Source organism: Stegastes partitus, unplaced genomic scaffold, assembly GCF_000690725.1.
Source record: "Stegastes partitus isolate 25-593 unplaced genomic scaffold, Stegastes_partitus-1.0.2 Scaffold348, whole genome shotgun sequence".
Taxonomy (NCBI): Eukaryota; Metazoa; Chordata; class Actinopteri; family Pomacentridae; genus Stegastes; species Stegastes partitus.
In genome coordinates this window covers 201,887-216,886 of record NW_007578079.1, presented here as the reverse complement: position 1 = coordinate 216,886, position 15,000 = coordinate 201,887, and the positions used below count along the sequence as shown (strand labels likewise).

The 15,000-nt window shown below is 47.2% G+C and overlaps 1 protein-coding gene across 1 annotated transcript in view; it reads left to right on the top strand.

The window, feature by feature from the left end:
- Positions 1-13,231, top strand: part of LOC103358969 (collagen alpha-1(VIII) chain-like) — a 21,191-nt gene extending 7,960 nt beyond the window's left edge. The window contains exons 2-4 of the mRNA XM_008284130.1: positions 6,948-7,094; positions 9,523-9,805; positions 10,001-13,231. Of these exons, the coding sequence (XP_008282352.1) occupies positions 9,526-9,805; positions 10,001-11,955 (2,235 nt within the window). The 5' untranslated portion in view covers positions 6,948-7,094; positions 9,523-9,525 and the 3' untranslated portion in view covers positions 11,956-13,231. The remainder of the gene's footprint in view (positions 1-6,947; positions 7,095-9,522; positions 9,806-10,000) is intronic.
- Positions 13,232-15,000: the final 1,769 nt, after the last annotated feature.

The following is a 15,000-nucleotide window of genomic DNA, read 5'->3' as shown; positions in this document are numbered from 1 at the left end:
GAACGATAAAGAAACATAATTGTGGTTACGTCAAGATTTTTAATCATGGAGCCATTGAAATGCTCAGTAATTGTTCATATATGCACATACATACCCAGAGCAGTAGTTCCTGCGGGATCTTCCTGCGTGGAGTCTCCATGTTCTCCCCGTGCAGCGTGGGTTCTCTCTGGGTTCTCCGGCTTCCTCCCACAGTCCAGAAACATGCTGAGGTTAATTGGTGATTGTAAATTGTCTGTAGGTGTGAATGTGAGTGTGCTTGGTTGTCTGTCTCTAAGTGTAGCCCTGTGATAGACTGGTTACCTGTCCAGGTGAACCTGCCTTCACCCTGAGTCAGCTGGGATAGGCTCCAGTGACCTAAGGTGTAGAGATGATGGATGGATTACATAATGTCACTGAATGATTGTCCTAATGAAGAGGGTGGAGTAGTGAGCTGGCCCATCTGTCTCTAATGCAGACAGCCCTGATTTAAATGTAGATGTAATAAATAATACAGTAACATGAATCTTCCAGGCTCAGTTCATTACATAAAGCCTGAGAACAGTGAAACCTGAGGACGAGCTTTGCCACACGTACATGTGCTGCTACATCAGATCATGTGCAGCAACCACTGACTCCAAGTCCAGACTTCAACATTTCGCAAAATCTACCGTTCAGTCACACAAGTTTTAATTGTTTTTGCCTGAAGGTGATCAACAATCAAATGTGTGTGATTAAAAGTGTGTGGAATTCACCAAAGAAGTCAGAGATAGAAGCCAGGCCCTGGCCTCAACCTCCAACCAGGCAGAAGGGGGAGCAGAGGCAGACCTGAAGAACCTGTCCCCGTCTGCTGGTTCTGATGGTGTTGGAGAGAATACGCTGCAATGAAAACCTGTTTGCAGAGGAGCAGTTGGAACTAGTGCAGTAGTCCACTCAACTTCTGGTAAAATCTCAGAGCATCATGCTCAGACGGGAACAGGACCTCCACCTTCAGGACTGAGCTGGTCCTCTGTACATCATGTGTGTGAAGGTGTGTGTGTACTGATAGTGTGCTGAAGGTGTCAGTCTGGAGGAAGGGGACGCTCTTCAGAGTTGATTTTATCGGGTTGGTGTGGTGCCAGAGGGATCATGTGTGTTCTGGGTGTCCCTGACAGTCCAAACAACAGATTCTGTTTGTTCAGTCTTTATATGTTGACAAACTCGCATCAAACGACAGCGTGATGGACTGACAGGGACGCTTTAGAGTTCAGTCGACAGCGCAGCCTGTTATTGACAAGAACGGTAACGTCTGCTGAAGTCATGATGCTGTTGTTAAACCTCACAGTTTATACTCAGTCTGAGGTCTTCGTCAGTCATTAGTGGGAGGTGAACAGCGAGATGGTGACGGTAGAACCAGCACCATGGTCAGCACCTCACATCAACGCCTGTTTCATTCTGCTGTCGCTTCATGGTGGTCATCACCTGGCTGTAACTGGAGGACTGTTCAGGAAACTGTTCTGTAAAAGAGTCCTGTAGTGTGACTGTACCGAAAGCGAGTGATCAGAAACGGAGCCAAGTCAGACTTTTATCCATCCATCCATCCGTCATCTATACCAGGAAGGGTTACGGTTTGGGTTATACCAGGATCTTCTATCTGCTAACCACTGAGCCGCCCTGCAGCCTGAGTTCAGACTTTTATCCACAGTGTGAGCGTGGATGGTTCCCACCAGGCTCTGCTGAATAATGTATATAATGATGTCATCTATGCATTAACAGATGCCCAAAGAAATGAACAATCTAGAGACTGAAACGTCCAGCCATCCATAAAATAATGAAAACCGCCGTAAAAGGAGTTTTAATTCCACAAAAATATCAATGAAACTACAGACATTTCTAGGTATCATGTGAAATAGAATTATAAACCTGTGACTCTGGATAGTCACAAAATGTTCATTATTTCAAGAAAATTTTAATGGTTTGACATAAAAAAGACACAAAATGTAACAAATATTCATTTTGTTGAACAGATGAACGTCCGACTAATATGAGGATTCATAGCTTGTCATTAGCACCAGTTTGTTCCGTCCACAGACGTCCTGAACACCATCACAGGTCTTTCCTGGTTCGTTCTGACTTTAAAGGGAAATCTTGAACTTATCCACATCATGAGAATAATCAGCTTTTGTCCACATGTTGATGTGTTTGTGTCTGACCAGAAAACAGACCAGGGAGCTGGAACAGGGTGGAGACAGAGGCTTCCTCATGAAAACAAGCAGTTCAGGAACAGAAGGACTTCCATCTGGTGAGCTGAGGTTCTGTTGGACTCTTAGTTATTCATGTGGGTCGTCTGGTCCGATAAGTGGAACGAAATGTGTTTTTGTCTGCTTCTTGTCTGTAAACGATAAAGCTTGACGTATCCTTGGAGCCGGGACGGAACATGTGTTTCAGAGCGTCGGTCTGTCCCCGTCGTTTGGCCGACTTGTTGTTTCATGGAGGTCACCCTGTTTCCTTGCTGAGAACAACTCGCTTTGGAGTCCAAGACGTTTTGACTTGAGCAGCGGCGTTCGCTTCAACATCCCGATTTGTGAAATCATGTTCAATTTAGATCAGTATTTGAGGATCAATGTCTTCCTGGTTTTATATCTGGAGAAGATGTTTAACAAAGGCTCTGATCCAGGACTGGGCTTTGGGAACACATGAAAGCAAGTGGCTGCGTCAGGCATTAATAGGATGTGACATTACAGCACTTGAGCGCCTGGGTTCCAGTCAGCTGACAAGCTGGTTTTAATTTAAGCCTTCAAACATTCTGTGTGTAACTTGGCCTCGTCCCCCCTTTCCCAACAAAACATGAATTAGAAATGTGCAGTCACACTTTCATCCATTTATTTAGAGACTTTCTTAGACTTTTAGAAATGGGACTGATTCAGCCTGTTGGGTTAGGGTAACAGTTACTCTCTGATAGGATCCTGACTCCATGCACGTGTAGGTCATGTCTCTCTGAGGTGTGCCCGTGGTGCTGGTCAAGCTGAATGTAAGCTGCAGGTGACCAGAACAGACCAGAAGTTAATTATTATGAGGGGAAGGATGGCGTTAGAGGTTAGCACCAGGTGCTGGTGGAGGGACTTTGGCATGCAGTTATAGACCCTCCACCTTGAGTCTTAGGTGGAGGCTCCATCCCCTCTGTTATGCATGGCATAGGTCGTGCTCCAAGAGTGGGTCAGTCCCGGGCCATTGAAGCCTTCTCTTGGCAGCAGTTCCTTGTCTTTTTGTCCCTTTGTTTCTTATCAGGGTTTTACTTTGACATGTAAACCCGTCTGTCATTGTTCAGAGAGCGATGGCCTGACAGTTATACACTGCAAACCAAACACCTGGAGTTCTTATTTAATGCCAGAACCACATTACTACCTGCCAGGTTTAATCTGTAGGCTGCTATTGTATTTCTGAAAGTGATAAAAGGTGAAGCAGGTCCGAGGTCAGGCATACAAACTGGAGGCAATGTCCTGATGTGTCACATGTTTCCCTGCACAGAGGAGGTTTTGGCTCAATAGCGGCTTTAAAGCTCAGTGTGGTGGCTACAGTTATCGCCATCTTTTCAATCTCACATTTGTGTCAGTTATGCTACAAGGTTAATGCTGTGCATGTGGCCAGTAGTGTGTCTGCAAGCAGTGCATAGATACGACCTGTTGTATGTGACGAAGTTCTCCAAGCTGACTAGAAAATTAGGATAACAGCAACAATGAGGCGACCATGATGGAGCTGTCTGTGTCCACATCGGCAAGAAAATGCAACAAAGGTTTAACCAAATAACAGCAGAGGTACAGCAGGAAAAGGACTGAGGCAGGCCACACCAACATCTCTAATGCTGAACTTTAAGCTCCAGCACAATTTTAAAAAAAGAATTATATAAATTCCCCTCCTGTACAATAATGAGAAAATAACAGGGACACTAAAACCCTTTTCTGTAGCAGGCTGACAACACGTTTATTTCTATAGAAAAGCTGTTCATTTTACCACAGGGTCCATTTCAAAGTCAGCCTCAAGTGGACCTTCTAGGAGCTGTAGTTTTTGGCTGTTTGGCTTCATGTTTTAACCCCAGGAGTAGACACATGGCCACAACCGAATGAAAACCACCAAATGATAACAGTGGAGAATAGATCGATTTATAACCAGTTCCCACTTCCGGAAGAGTTTTTCCTGCATCCTGGGGGAGGTTGGGGACATGGAGTCAGAGTGGGCCATGTTCGCGCCTCCATTGCAGAAGTGGCTGTTAGGAGCTGTGGTCAGAAGGTCACTGGTGCCTGTCGCGGCGGCAACCTCAAAACCTGCTGGTGGACACCGGCGGTGAGGGAAGCCATCAGGCTGAAGAAGGAGACCTTTCGGGCCTGGTGGGCTCGGGGGTCTCCTGAAGCAGCAGGCAGGTACCGGCTGGCCAAAAGGGCTGCAGCTGCAGCGGTCGTGGAAGCTAAAACTCGAGTATGGGAGGAGTTCGGGGAGGCTATGGAGAAGGACTTTCGGTCGGCCCTCAGGAAGTTCTGGCAATCCGTCCGACACCTCAGAAAGGGGAGAAAGGGATTCGCCCAGGCTTTGTACAGTCGGGGGGGAGAACTGCTTACCCAGACTGGGGATCTCGTCGAGTGGTGGAAGGAGCACTTCGAGGAACTCCTGCACCCGGTAAACACATCCTCTGCTGAAGGGGCAGAGCCTGAAGACTTGGGGGTTTCTGTGTCCATATCCGTGGTGGAGGTCGCCAAGGTAGTTAAGAAGCTCCCCGGTGGCAAAACGCCAGGTGTGGACGAGATTCGCCCTGAGATGCTGAAGGCTCTGGACATTGTCGGACTGTCATGGCTGACACGTCTCTTCAATGTCGCGTGGGCATCGGGTACAGTGCCTGTGGAGAGGCAGACTGGGGTGGTGGTTCCCATTTTCAAAAAGGGGGACCGGAGAGTGTGTGCCAGTTATCAGGGTATCACACTTCTCAGCCTCCCCGGGAAAGTTTACTCTAGGGGACTGGAAAGGAGACTCCGGCCGATTGTCAAACCTCGGATTCAGAAGGAGCAATAAGGATTCCTTCCTGGTCGTGGAATAGTGGACCAGCTCTTTACCCTTGCGGAGCTGCTGAGGGGGGCATGGGAATTTGACCTGCCAGTCCACATGTGCATTGTGGATCTGGAGAAGGCCTATGACCGTGTTCCCCAAGGTACTCTGTGGGGGGTACTGGGGGAGTATGGGGTACCAGGCACTTGCTACGAGCAATTCGGTCCCTGTACAACCAAAGTTCGAGCTGTGTCCACATTCTTGGCAATAAGTCGAACACGTTCCCAGTGGGTGTTGGACTCCGCCAGGGCTGCCCCTTGGTCGACTCCACCGATCCTGTTTGTGGTTTTCATGGACAGGATCTCAAGGCGCAGTCAGAGAGAGGAGGGTGTCCAGTTTGGGGACCTCAGGATCTCGTCTCTGCTTTTTGCAGACGACGTAGTACTGTTGACTCCATCAGACCATGACCTTCAGCACGCACTGGAGCGGTTTGCAGCCAGGTGCGAAGTGGCAGGAATGCAGATCAGTACCTCCAAGTCCGAGGCCATGGTTCTCTGCTGGAAACCGGTGGATTGCCACCTCCGGGTGGGGGGGGGGGAGTTGCTTCCTCAAGCGAGGGAGTTTAAGTATCTCGGGATCTTGTTCACGAGTGATGAGAAAATGGAGCGTGAGATGGACAGGCGGCTCGGTGCGGCGTCAGCAGTAATGCGGGCGCTGTAACGGATCATCGTGGTGAAGAGAGAGCTGAGCCGCAAGGCGAAGCTCTCGATTTCCTGGTCCATCTATGTCCCAACCCTCACCTATGGTCACGAGCTTTGGGTCGTGACCGAAAGAACGAGATCGCGGACACAAGCAGCCAAAATGAGCTTCCTCCACAGGGTGGTTGGGCTCAACCTTAGAGATAGGGGGACGAGCTCGGACATACGGAGGGAGCTCGGAGTCGAGCCGCTGCTCCTTCGTGTCGAAAGGAGCCAGTTGAGGTGGTATGGACATCTGGTTCGGATGCCTCTGGGGAGGCTTCCTCTGGAGGTCTTCCGAACACGTCCACCTGGGAGGAGACCCAGGGGCAGACCCAGAACCCGCTGGAGGGATTATATCTCTCGGCTGGCCTGGGAACGCCTCGGGATCCCCCAGGCAGAGCTGGAAAGCGTCGCCGGGGGGAGGGAGGTCTGGGACGACCTGCTCCACCTGCTGCCCCCGCGATCCGACCCCGGATAAACGGAAGACAATGGATGGATGGATGGATGGATGGATGGATGGATGGATGGATGGATGGATGGATGGATGGACAACCGGTTGTGTTCACTCAGGTTTCATTTATTTAGACATTTCTGCCAGTCAAATGTTTAGAACGAACAGGACAAGGCACAGAAATGATGCAGTCTGAGTATGACAGCAGCTGTCCGTGGTGCTTGATCCAGACATAGTTTGAGTGACCCGGTAGACTGGGTCTGATGTGTTTGAGTGACCCAGTAGACTGGGTCTGATGTGTTTTAAGTGACCCAGTAGACTGGGTCTGATGTGTTTAATATGAGGTTTTCAGTTAGTGTGAATGAGTTTTCACACTGAAGCCTCTGTTTTATTTTAGAAGGTGTCATGTTTCTGTTCTGTAATGTTTATCAGTTATCTCCTGTATGGATCTATCTGGATGTTGTGCATACAGAAATGACTGTATTGGACTGTTTACAGTTTGTGTCCCTGTTGGACTACAGGGTTATATTTGAGCAGCATTTCAGGGAGTCATTATTTTCATTTTTGAAACAACAACTGATGAACCTCTACAGTGAGATTCTCAGCTTAGAGAAACAAGTATAAAAACAAATAATGTTTCGTAGCGATACCAAATACCAAGTGGACCAAACACATCTGCCAGGTGCGGATGGCAGCTCCGTGTTACAAACCCCAGGCCTCTGCGAAAGGTCACCACCTGACATTCACTGACATTCATATTTCCACAGGGCCCAGCAGGACTGCAGCGAACGCCTGGCTGGATCCCCACTCATGCCGTGGAAAAGACCCAGAGAAGCATCCTAAAGCGAGGGGAGAGAGGAGAGACCAAACGGAGGAGGGGCAAGCTTCAGTTTGACAGGAGGAACAATCTGGATGTAAGGAGACACAAAATCATCATAAACAACACAAAATCAATCAGATGAAATCAAAGCAAACAGCTGCACTGCATGTACAGGTTGCATTTCAAGTTATATTTTGTACATAAATGTGTTGTTGTTTTTTTAGTTTAAGGAACTTTATTAAAACTTTACCTAGTATTACTCAACTTCATTACTGATTAAAACAAGCTTGAATGCAGGTTCCTGCAAAATTAAGATTTAAAACTAATGTACAGTTAGCTGAAGTTATATTTAGTATGTATGGTTAGCAGGCCTACTGCTAAAAAATATATAAATACTGAAGTTATGAGTCCTGATTTCCATCCAGTGAAGCAACCAATATATGTATTACTTCAACCAATGAATGCAAAACATGTAAATGAACAAGTAAATTTCTTTTTTTTGTCCCTATAATATGATCTAAATATTGTTGAGAACATTTTTGCAGCTGCATTTTTAAAAAACATAGAATATAAACTCGTATTTGTTCGACTAAAACCACGAAATCACAGAAATATCCCGAACGACAGTATGTTCACTATGGTGGTGAACTTTCTGTGCAGCACCTTCAGTAGACGCCGTCAGTGTGTTTGTAGCAGGCTGATGATGCCGATGAACAACACAGATACAGTGTCTGTCTGTGGAAACACTCACTCCACTTAGTTCGCTTTTTTTTCTTTTTTTTTTTAATTGCCCCCAAAAAATGTAAGCAGTCTTTCTCCAGTGTTCATGGCTCTCCAACAGCTTTGATCTTCTTGGTTCTGTTTCAACTCACACAAACACTGCAGCCGAGGAAAACATACACTCACCATTCCACCGTTTATTTTCACGCAGCACTCTTGGCAGCACGTAGCCGACCTGTTTAGCACAGACATGTTCAAAGCATTAGGAATTATGTTCTGGACCGACCACATCCCTGTAGGGCCTCCTAATTCTAATGTATATACGTGTAAGTCATGTCAGGGATGTGAGACTCAGGCTTTCACCCTGAGTGTGTGAATGCATGTGTAAACAAGGACAGGAGTGAGACTGCACAACTATCCAGCTCCAGATTTAAATACTTGGGAATAAACATCACCAGTTCCATCCATTCCCTACATGAGTAACATTTCTCAGCAGCTCTCCCCCTCTCAATGTCCAGCTTTTACGGGCAACCAGCTGCGAAGGGAGCTTATGAGACTGAAGGCCAACACAGCCGGACAACACCAGCCCCCAGGTCCTCGAGGTGAAGCCGGGCAGCTTGCTAGACTTTAGCACCTCTTCAGTCTCTCCCTGAGGCTGATGATGGTGTCCAACCTGTGGAAGACCTCCTGCATTGTTCTGGTACCAAAGAAAGGACGACCCAGCCATCTCCATGACTACAGACGTGTGGTAGTCACGTCACATATGATGAAGATGTTTGAGAGGCTGGTTCTTCGGCACCTGACGGCACTGCTACCTGCTTTCCTGGATCCGCTGCAGTTTGCATACCAGCCGCACATTGGTGTGGAGGATGCCCTGATCTGCCTGTGCCACAAGTCCCTTTCACACCAGGAGAAGCAGGGAAGCACTGTGAGAGTCATGTTCTTTTGTACCATCCAGGCCTGCCTCCTTAGGGATACGCTGCTGGCGATGCAACTAGACCCTGACACCACAACATGGATTCTGGACTACCTCACTGGCCGGCCTCAGGATGTCAGAGTGGATGGCTGAGCCTCTGATGTAGTGACTAGCACACTGGGGTACCTCAGGGAACGGTTCTGGTGCCATTCCTCTTCACCCTCTACACCTCAGACTTCTGGTTCAACTCTGGTTCCTGCCATCTCCAAAAGTTCTCAGACGACTCCTCTATTGTTGGATATATCCCAGATGACGATGAGTAGGAGTACAGAGGACTGACAGAGAGCTTCATCACATCACAGCAACCACCTGAAGCTCAACATCAGCAGGACCAAGGAGCTGGTGATGGACCACAGGAGAAACAGAAGGTCCCCTGCCCCAGTTTCTGCCTCACTCAACGTTGGTATAGTTTGGAAACACATTACCGACAAACGTATTTGTCATTACAGATGACAAATGCTGAGACAAAGTTTTTATCCGACTAAAACATCAGACAAGAGTAACAAAGTGCTGTCAAGTATGGCAGGCTATAAATGAAGTCATTAGCAATGGAAACCCAAGTTGTATTTTGGTTTTCTCAGGTTTCAGTCTGTGTAATGAAACTGTGTGTGCATGTAGTATATGGTGGATATCTGTTTAATCACCAGATTGTGTTGAAAAGAGGTGAGCTTACAATGACTGCGACCTGAATCTGTAAAGCTTTAGATGGTGACTGTTCCTAATTGATGTTATCCATATTTGTATTCATTTTATGATCTGCAGAAAATGCAAATAGCCATTGACATTTATTAAAAAGATGCATTTCTGTTTTCCTTCTCCACTGCAGAAAATGGTGACCCTTCAATCTCTGTACCTAGCCATCACAGTGCTGCAGGTGTGGTTGCTCCGCCTGGCCCATGGCGGGGCGTATTATGGGCATAAACAGCAGCCTCAGCAGCACCAGCCTCTGCCACAATACAATGATGGGTTTCCCCAGCAACAGTTTCTGGGGAATGAGATGCCACACCTGCCTTATGGCAAAGAAGTGCCATTAATGCCTCAGTATGGAAAAGAGTTTCCTCAGCTGCCTCTGCAAAAGGGAAAAGAGAGACCACTGACAGACAGCAAAGGTAAAAGAGTTTGAGGACTCTGAACTGTAGAGCCCAGTCTCCGACATGAAACTGAAATTTTAATGTTCATGTAAACTTGTCAGCGGCCTTGAAATGTCATCACAAAATTTAACATTGCAGACCTTTGATCAAATCGGGACCGTTTGTGATTAATCTGTTTGGTTAATGATTACCTGATTAATGTATTGCTTCCAGGACCAGCTTTCCCCAGAGGAGCAAAAGGTCCACCTCCTCCTGGTCCAGGTGGAGAAGGTGTCCGAGAGGGACCACAAGGACTTCAGGGCCCACCAGGATCCCCAGGACTACCAGGACCACCAGGCCCCTCTGGGATACCAGGCCAGGGACTGCCAGGTTTGCCTGGAAAGCCAGGACCTCCTGGTCCACAGGGGTATCCAGGAATTGGAAAACCTGGTATGCCAGGATTGCCAGGAAAACCAGGAGGACCTGGACTACTGGGACCAAAAGGGGACCTTGGTCCAAGTGGTGGTGAAGGACCAACTGGACTTCCTGGTCCTCCAGGGCTCCCAGGTCCCACAGGACTCCCTGGGATTTCAAAACCAGGAGGTCAGGGGCTACCAGGACAGCAAGGTATTCTAGGAGAGCCTGGCCAAAAAGGTCCACCTGGGCTTCCTGGTCCTCAAGGCCCGAAGGGAGACAAAGGACTTGGCCTACCCGGTTTTCCAGGTTTGAAAGGACCCCCTGGACCACCAGGTCCACCCGGACAAACGGGCATCCCTGGAATTGCTAAACCTGGCATGAATGGCCTCCCTGGGCAGCCAGGGATACCAGGAAAACCTGGCCCTCCTGGAGAACCAGGATTGGCAGGGTCACCTGGTGATCGAGGTCAACCAGGACCACCAGGGATACCAGGAATTGGAAAACCAGGAAAAGATGGATTTAGAGGGCAACCGGGGATTTCTGGAGGTAAAGGGGAACCAGGGCCTCCTGGATTACAAGGGGGTCCAGGCATGCCAGGTTATGGTAAACCAGGGTTTCCAGGACCCAAGGGACATAAGGGACATGCTGGTCTTCCTGGACCACCAGGTCCAAAAGGCGATAAAGGTCATGGAGGTCTTCCAGGGGTCATCGGTCCCACTGGTCAAAGTGGAATTCCTGGCCCACCAGGTCCAATAGGGCCCCCTGGTAGTCTTGGATTCCCCGGACAAAAGGGAGAAGATGGTGATGGCGGATTGAGAGGAAATCCAGGAACAAAGGGTGACATGGGGCCTCCAGGTCTTCCAGGGCAGCCTGGTAGGTCAGGAGAGGGTGGACAGACAGGTTCAAGAGGTTTACAAGGGCCCATTGGACCTAAAGGAGAAGCTGGTATGAGGGGTTTACCTGGTACCCCAGGTGCTGCAGGGTTACCAGGACCACGAGGAGAGGGGGGACATCCTGGAGAGAAAGGCCACCAGGGACCCCAGGGTATTCCAGGACTTACAGGTCCAGGGGGACCACTTGGACCTCCTGGGCTTCCCGGGCATAAAGGTGAAACAGGCCCACTTGGTAAACCTGGCTACCCAGGAGAGGGAAACCCAGGACCCCCTGGTCATATTGGTCCTCAAGGTAATCCTGGTCCTAGCGGTCCTCCTGGTCTTCCGGGGCAACCAGGGCAACCTGGGCCCCCGGGTCCTCCAGGTCTGCCTGCTGCTTATCCTGACCTCGGACAGATCCTCCCTGTCACTGCCACCAACAATGGCCAAAAACAAGGTTATAAGAAACCAAACAACGGAGGTGAAATTGGTGGAACGGGCCAGGAGATGCCTGCCTTCTCAGCCAAGCTCACAAATCCATTCCCTCTTGTTGGCTCTCCCTTGGTCTTTGACAAACTCCTGCACAACGGCAATCAGGACTATAACCCCCAAACTGGTATTTTCACCTGCAGCATACCAGGGATCTACTACTTTGCTTACCATGTCCACTGCAAAGGAGGCAACGTGTGGGTGGCATTAATGAAGAACAACGAGCCAGTAATGTACACGTATGACGAGTACACAAAGGGCTTGCTGGATCAGGCTTCAGGGAGCGCAGTACTTCCGTTACGAAAAGGAGACACTGTGCACATGCAGCTGCCATCAGACCAGGCTTCAGGACTTTATGCTAGTCAGTATGTCCACTCCACGTTTTCTGGGTACTTATTGTACCCAATGTAAGGGATGTGTATAACAAGGCCAATAACAACGTTATTACACTCCAGGTACAGGGTAGGACAAGGAAGGAAGTTTACAATGAGTTGTGGCAGAATAATCTTCGATTGTAGCAACATGCTTCATTGAATTATTCTTTGGATTTTGCGCATCACGTGTGTTGACTTACCCCAATCGAGTCTCAGTGAGAGCAGTTGAACATGATGGGACAAGTATGCATACAGCTACCGTGTTGGACCATGTGGTTATTGGCTATGACATAAAGAAAGCAAAGGCTCGTGAGGGTTCTTGGTTGTGAAAAGCAGAGGTCCAAAAGATAACAGAAGATCTCATTTGTCATGTTTCTTGTATGTTTACATGTTGCATTTATTCTTGTATCTAACCACACACAGTATATCAGTGTACATGGTATGGCTGAAATAGTTCATTGAAGGTTTATGCTGCAAACTCGTATCGACTTTTTTATTCATATAAGATAACAGAATAGCATTTTTTAACTTTTGCTTTACAGTTATAAACTGTACACTTGGCACATAAAACACATGAGATTCATGTCCATTTTCCCCCATTTCCAAAATCCATTTAGCTGTGATCGAGGTTCTGTATTTGGGGTTATCGTGCAGTTATTAAGTTATTGTTCGTGTTTTTATGTTTTTTAGTACATGCAACGTTTTATTACAAGATCTTCATCCACATTTTATAATAAATGTTGACTTGACAGTCAGATAACTCTGGGTGACTAGTTTATGTAATGTCAAACCATATCTCAGTCCAGAGCAGAATAGGGGAAAAAAAAAAAACAAACCTTTGCAGTTTTGCCCACCAGTCTTTTCATTTTACCTTTTGGTGTCTTGCTTTAATTGTGATAGATATGAAACAAAAACTGTTTGTTTGTTTTTTGTCAGTATTCTCTGTAATTTATGTGTTTGACTACTGATTACTTGGATCTGTCCTGTTTGTTGAACAGTCAATGCATAACACAACTTGTACACTCGGTTGCATAAAAATAACACATATATGCCAAAATATGTTCACGCTCATACCCAGTCATAGCAAAATGTGTATGTTTTCTTTTTGTTTGTTTGTTTTCAGTTTTGTACTTTATTTCTACAAACTGTGGATGTGCCATTTTGGAATGGAGTTTTTTTTTCTTCCTTTTTGTCTTTACTTTGGACACCGGTGTGCAGAATTAAATGAAAAACTGTGGCCAAAGTACATGAATTTTGATCGTCATTGTTTTTGACTGTTTAGACTTATTAAAGGAATAAACGCATGACTTGTCTTCATAGATGTTCTCATTACAGTTGAGCTTTCAGTTCGTCTAAACATCATTAGTTTAGACGTAAAGATGGTTTGTTCTTTACATGGAAAGCCAAAAAGGAAAAGTCACAGGATGGAATATCAGTACTGACAGTATGAATGTGTCCATGTGTCACAGTGACAGAGAAAGAGACAAAGTCGACATATGAACACAGACACGAAGCATCCACGTCTGTGCACACTAGCAGGTACAGCAGCGCCCTCTGCAGGTCGTTACAGCTTCGATATATACAACAACTTGTCCAAAAACAGGCACACACAGGCCAACCAGTAAAGAAAATCTTTAAACCACAAGCAAAATAAATGCGACTAAAAAAGAACACATCTGCCGATCTCTTGGCATTTTTAAGTCCAGTACTGATAATTTTCAGACAGAGAAACATCCAGCAAGAAGCTGATCTGATGTTTTCAGGCTGAGTCTCAGCATTCTCATGTAGTCCTGAGAGAAGATGACAAAACTCAAGGTAAAGGATTTTCTGAGAGGCTTCAGGTGTAGGAACCCTCACCTGGTGCTGGGAGACAGTGGGTTCAATCCCACAGCATATCAGTGATTTTTTTTTTAAATTACTTTTTCCTTATTTCCTTTATTTTTCAGGACAATGAGAGAGTGAGGCAGGAAAGGGGTGAGGAGGGGGGAGAGGACCTGCAGCAAACTGTTGTGAGTGGGAGTCGAACTCACAACCGCTGCGTTGGGAAGCTACAGCGCTGCTCATGGGTCGCTCACTGAACCAGGTGAGCTATGGGGGCGCCCCAAAGCAGTGATTTTTGAAGCTCAACATCCAAATAAAGACTGAAAAGCATCCAGAAAGCACATCAAGCATAAGTCCCACTAGGTCAGGAGGAGGAAGACGTGTTTGGGTGTCAGAGTCTGTGGGTTTAAATCTGATGAGAGTCTGATATGTTTGAAGCCCAACACCCCAAGTAAAGGCTCAGGTTGGTAGAAGACTGTTCCTGGAGTGGAAGGTTGCAGGTTTGTTTTTTTCAATTTATTGTGATCAATCAGATGATGAGCAGGTGTGAGAAAAGGAAGAGGCGGGACTGAGTCTCTGCTTCCTCCAACATGAAGGAAAATGTGCACAGCACACCTGGACTCTTTGTTAGGGGGCAGTCTATGTTTGAGCTGATGGGGTGCAGTGAACAGCTTCAGGTGAGGTTTCTCCATCACTGCTGCCATCCTCACTGGCCGACCCAGACGCAGAATCTGATCATGCAGCAAGCCACCTCTCCCACCCCACCATCTAGAGTTTTGTTTTCTGATCTTGGCGGTATTGCCAGTTGTCACCCAAACGCACCAGCATTCTTGACCAAGTTGTTGCAAGAAGGTCACCAAGAGCTTCAGCCACAAGATGGAGCTTTAACAGCAGAACTGTCGACAGTGTGTGTGAGAACCCAGATGGACTCACAGAGTGCTTTGAGACCATCAGGACATCTGGTTCTTCCACAGTGAGGGAGGCTTCTGGCCTTCCGAGGATGCTGCAGGATGAGGATTTCCAGGTTTTTCTGCAGCTGTTTTTTCAAAATCCTGCCTCTTGTTGACATGCTGTACCAGAAACTACCCACAATAACCAGAGTTTATCTGCAACCACAAGGTCTGTTTGAATGATTCTTGTGTCATAATCAAAGGAACACTAGTAAGATGTGTTCAGGTGTGTAAATATCAGTTTATATGTTCCTGGTTCACAGTAAATGCAGACGGCACACAGCACAGAGGAAACATTTTCAGGATGATGA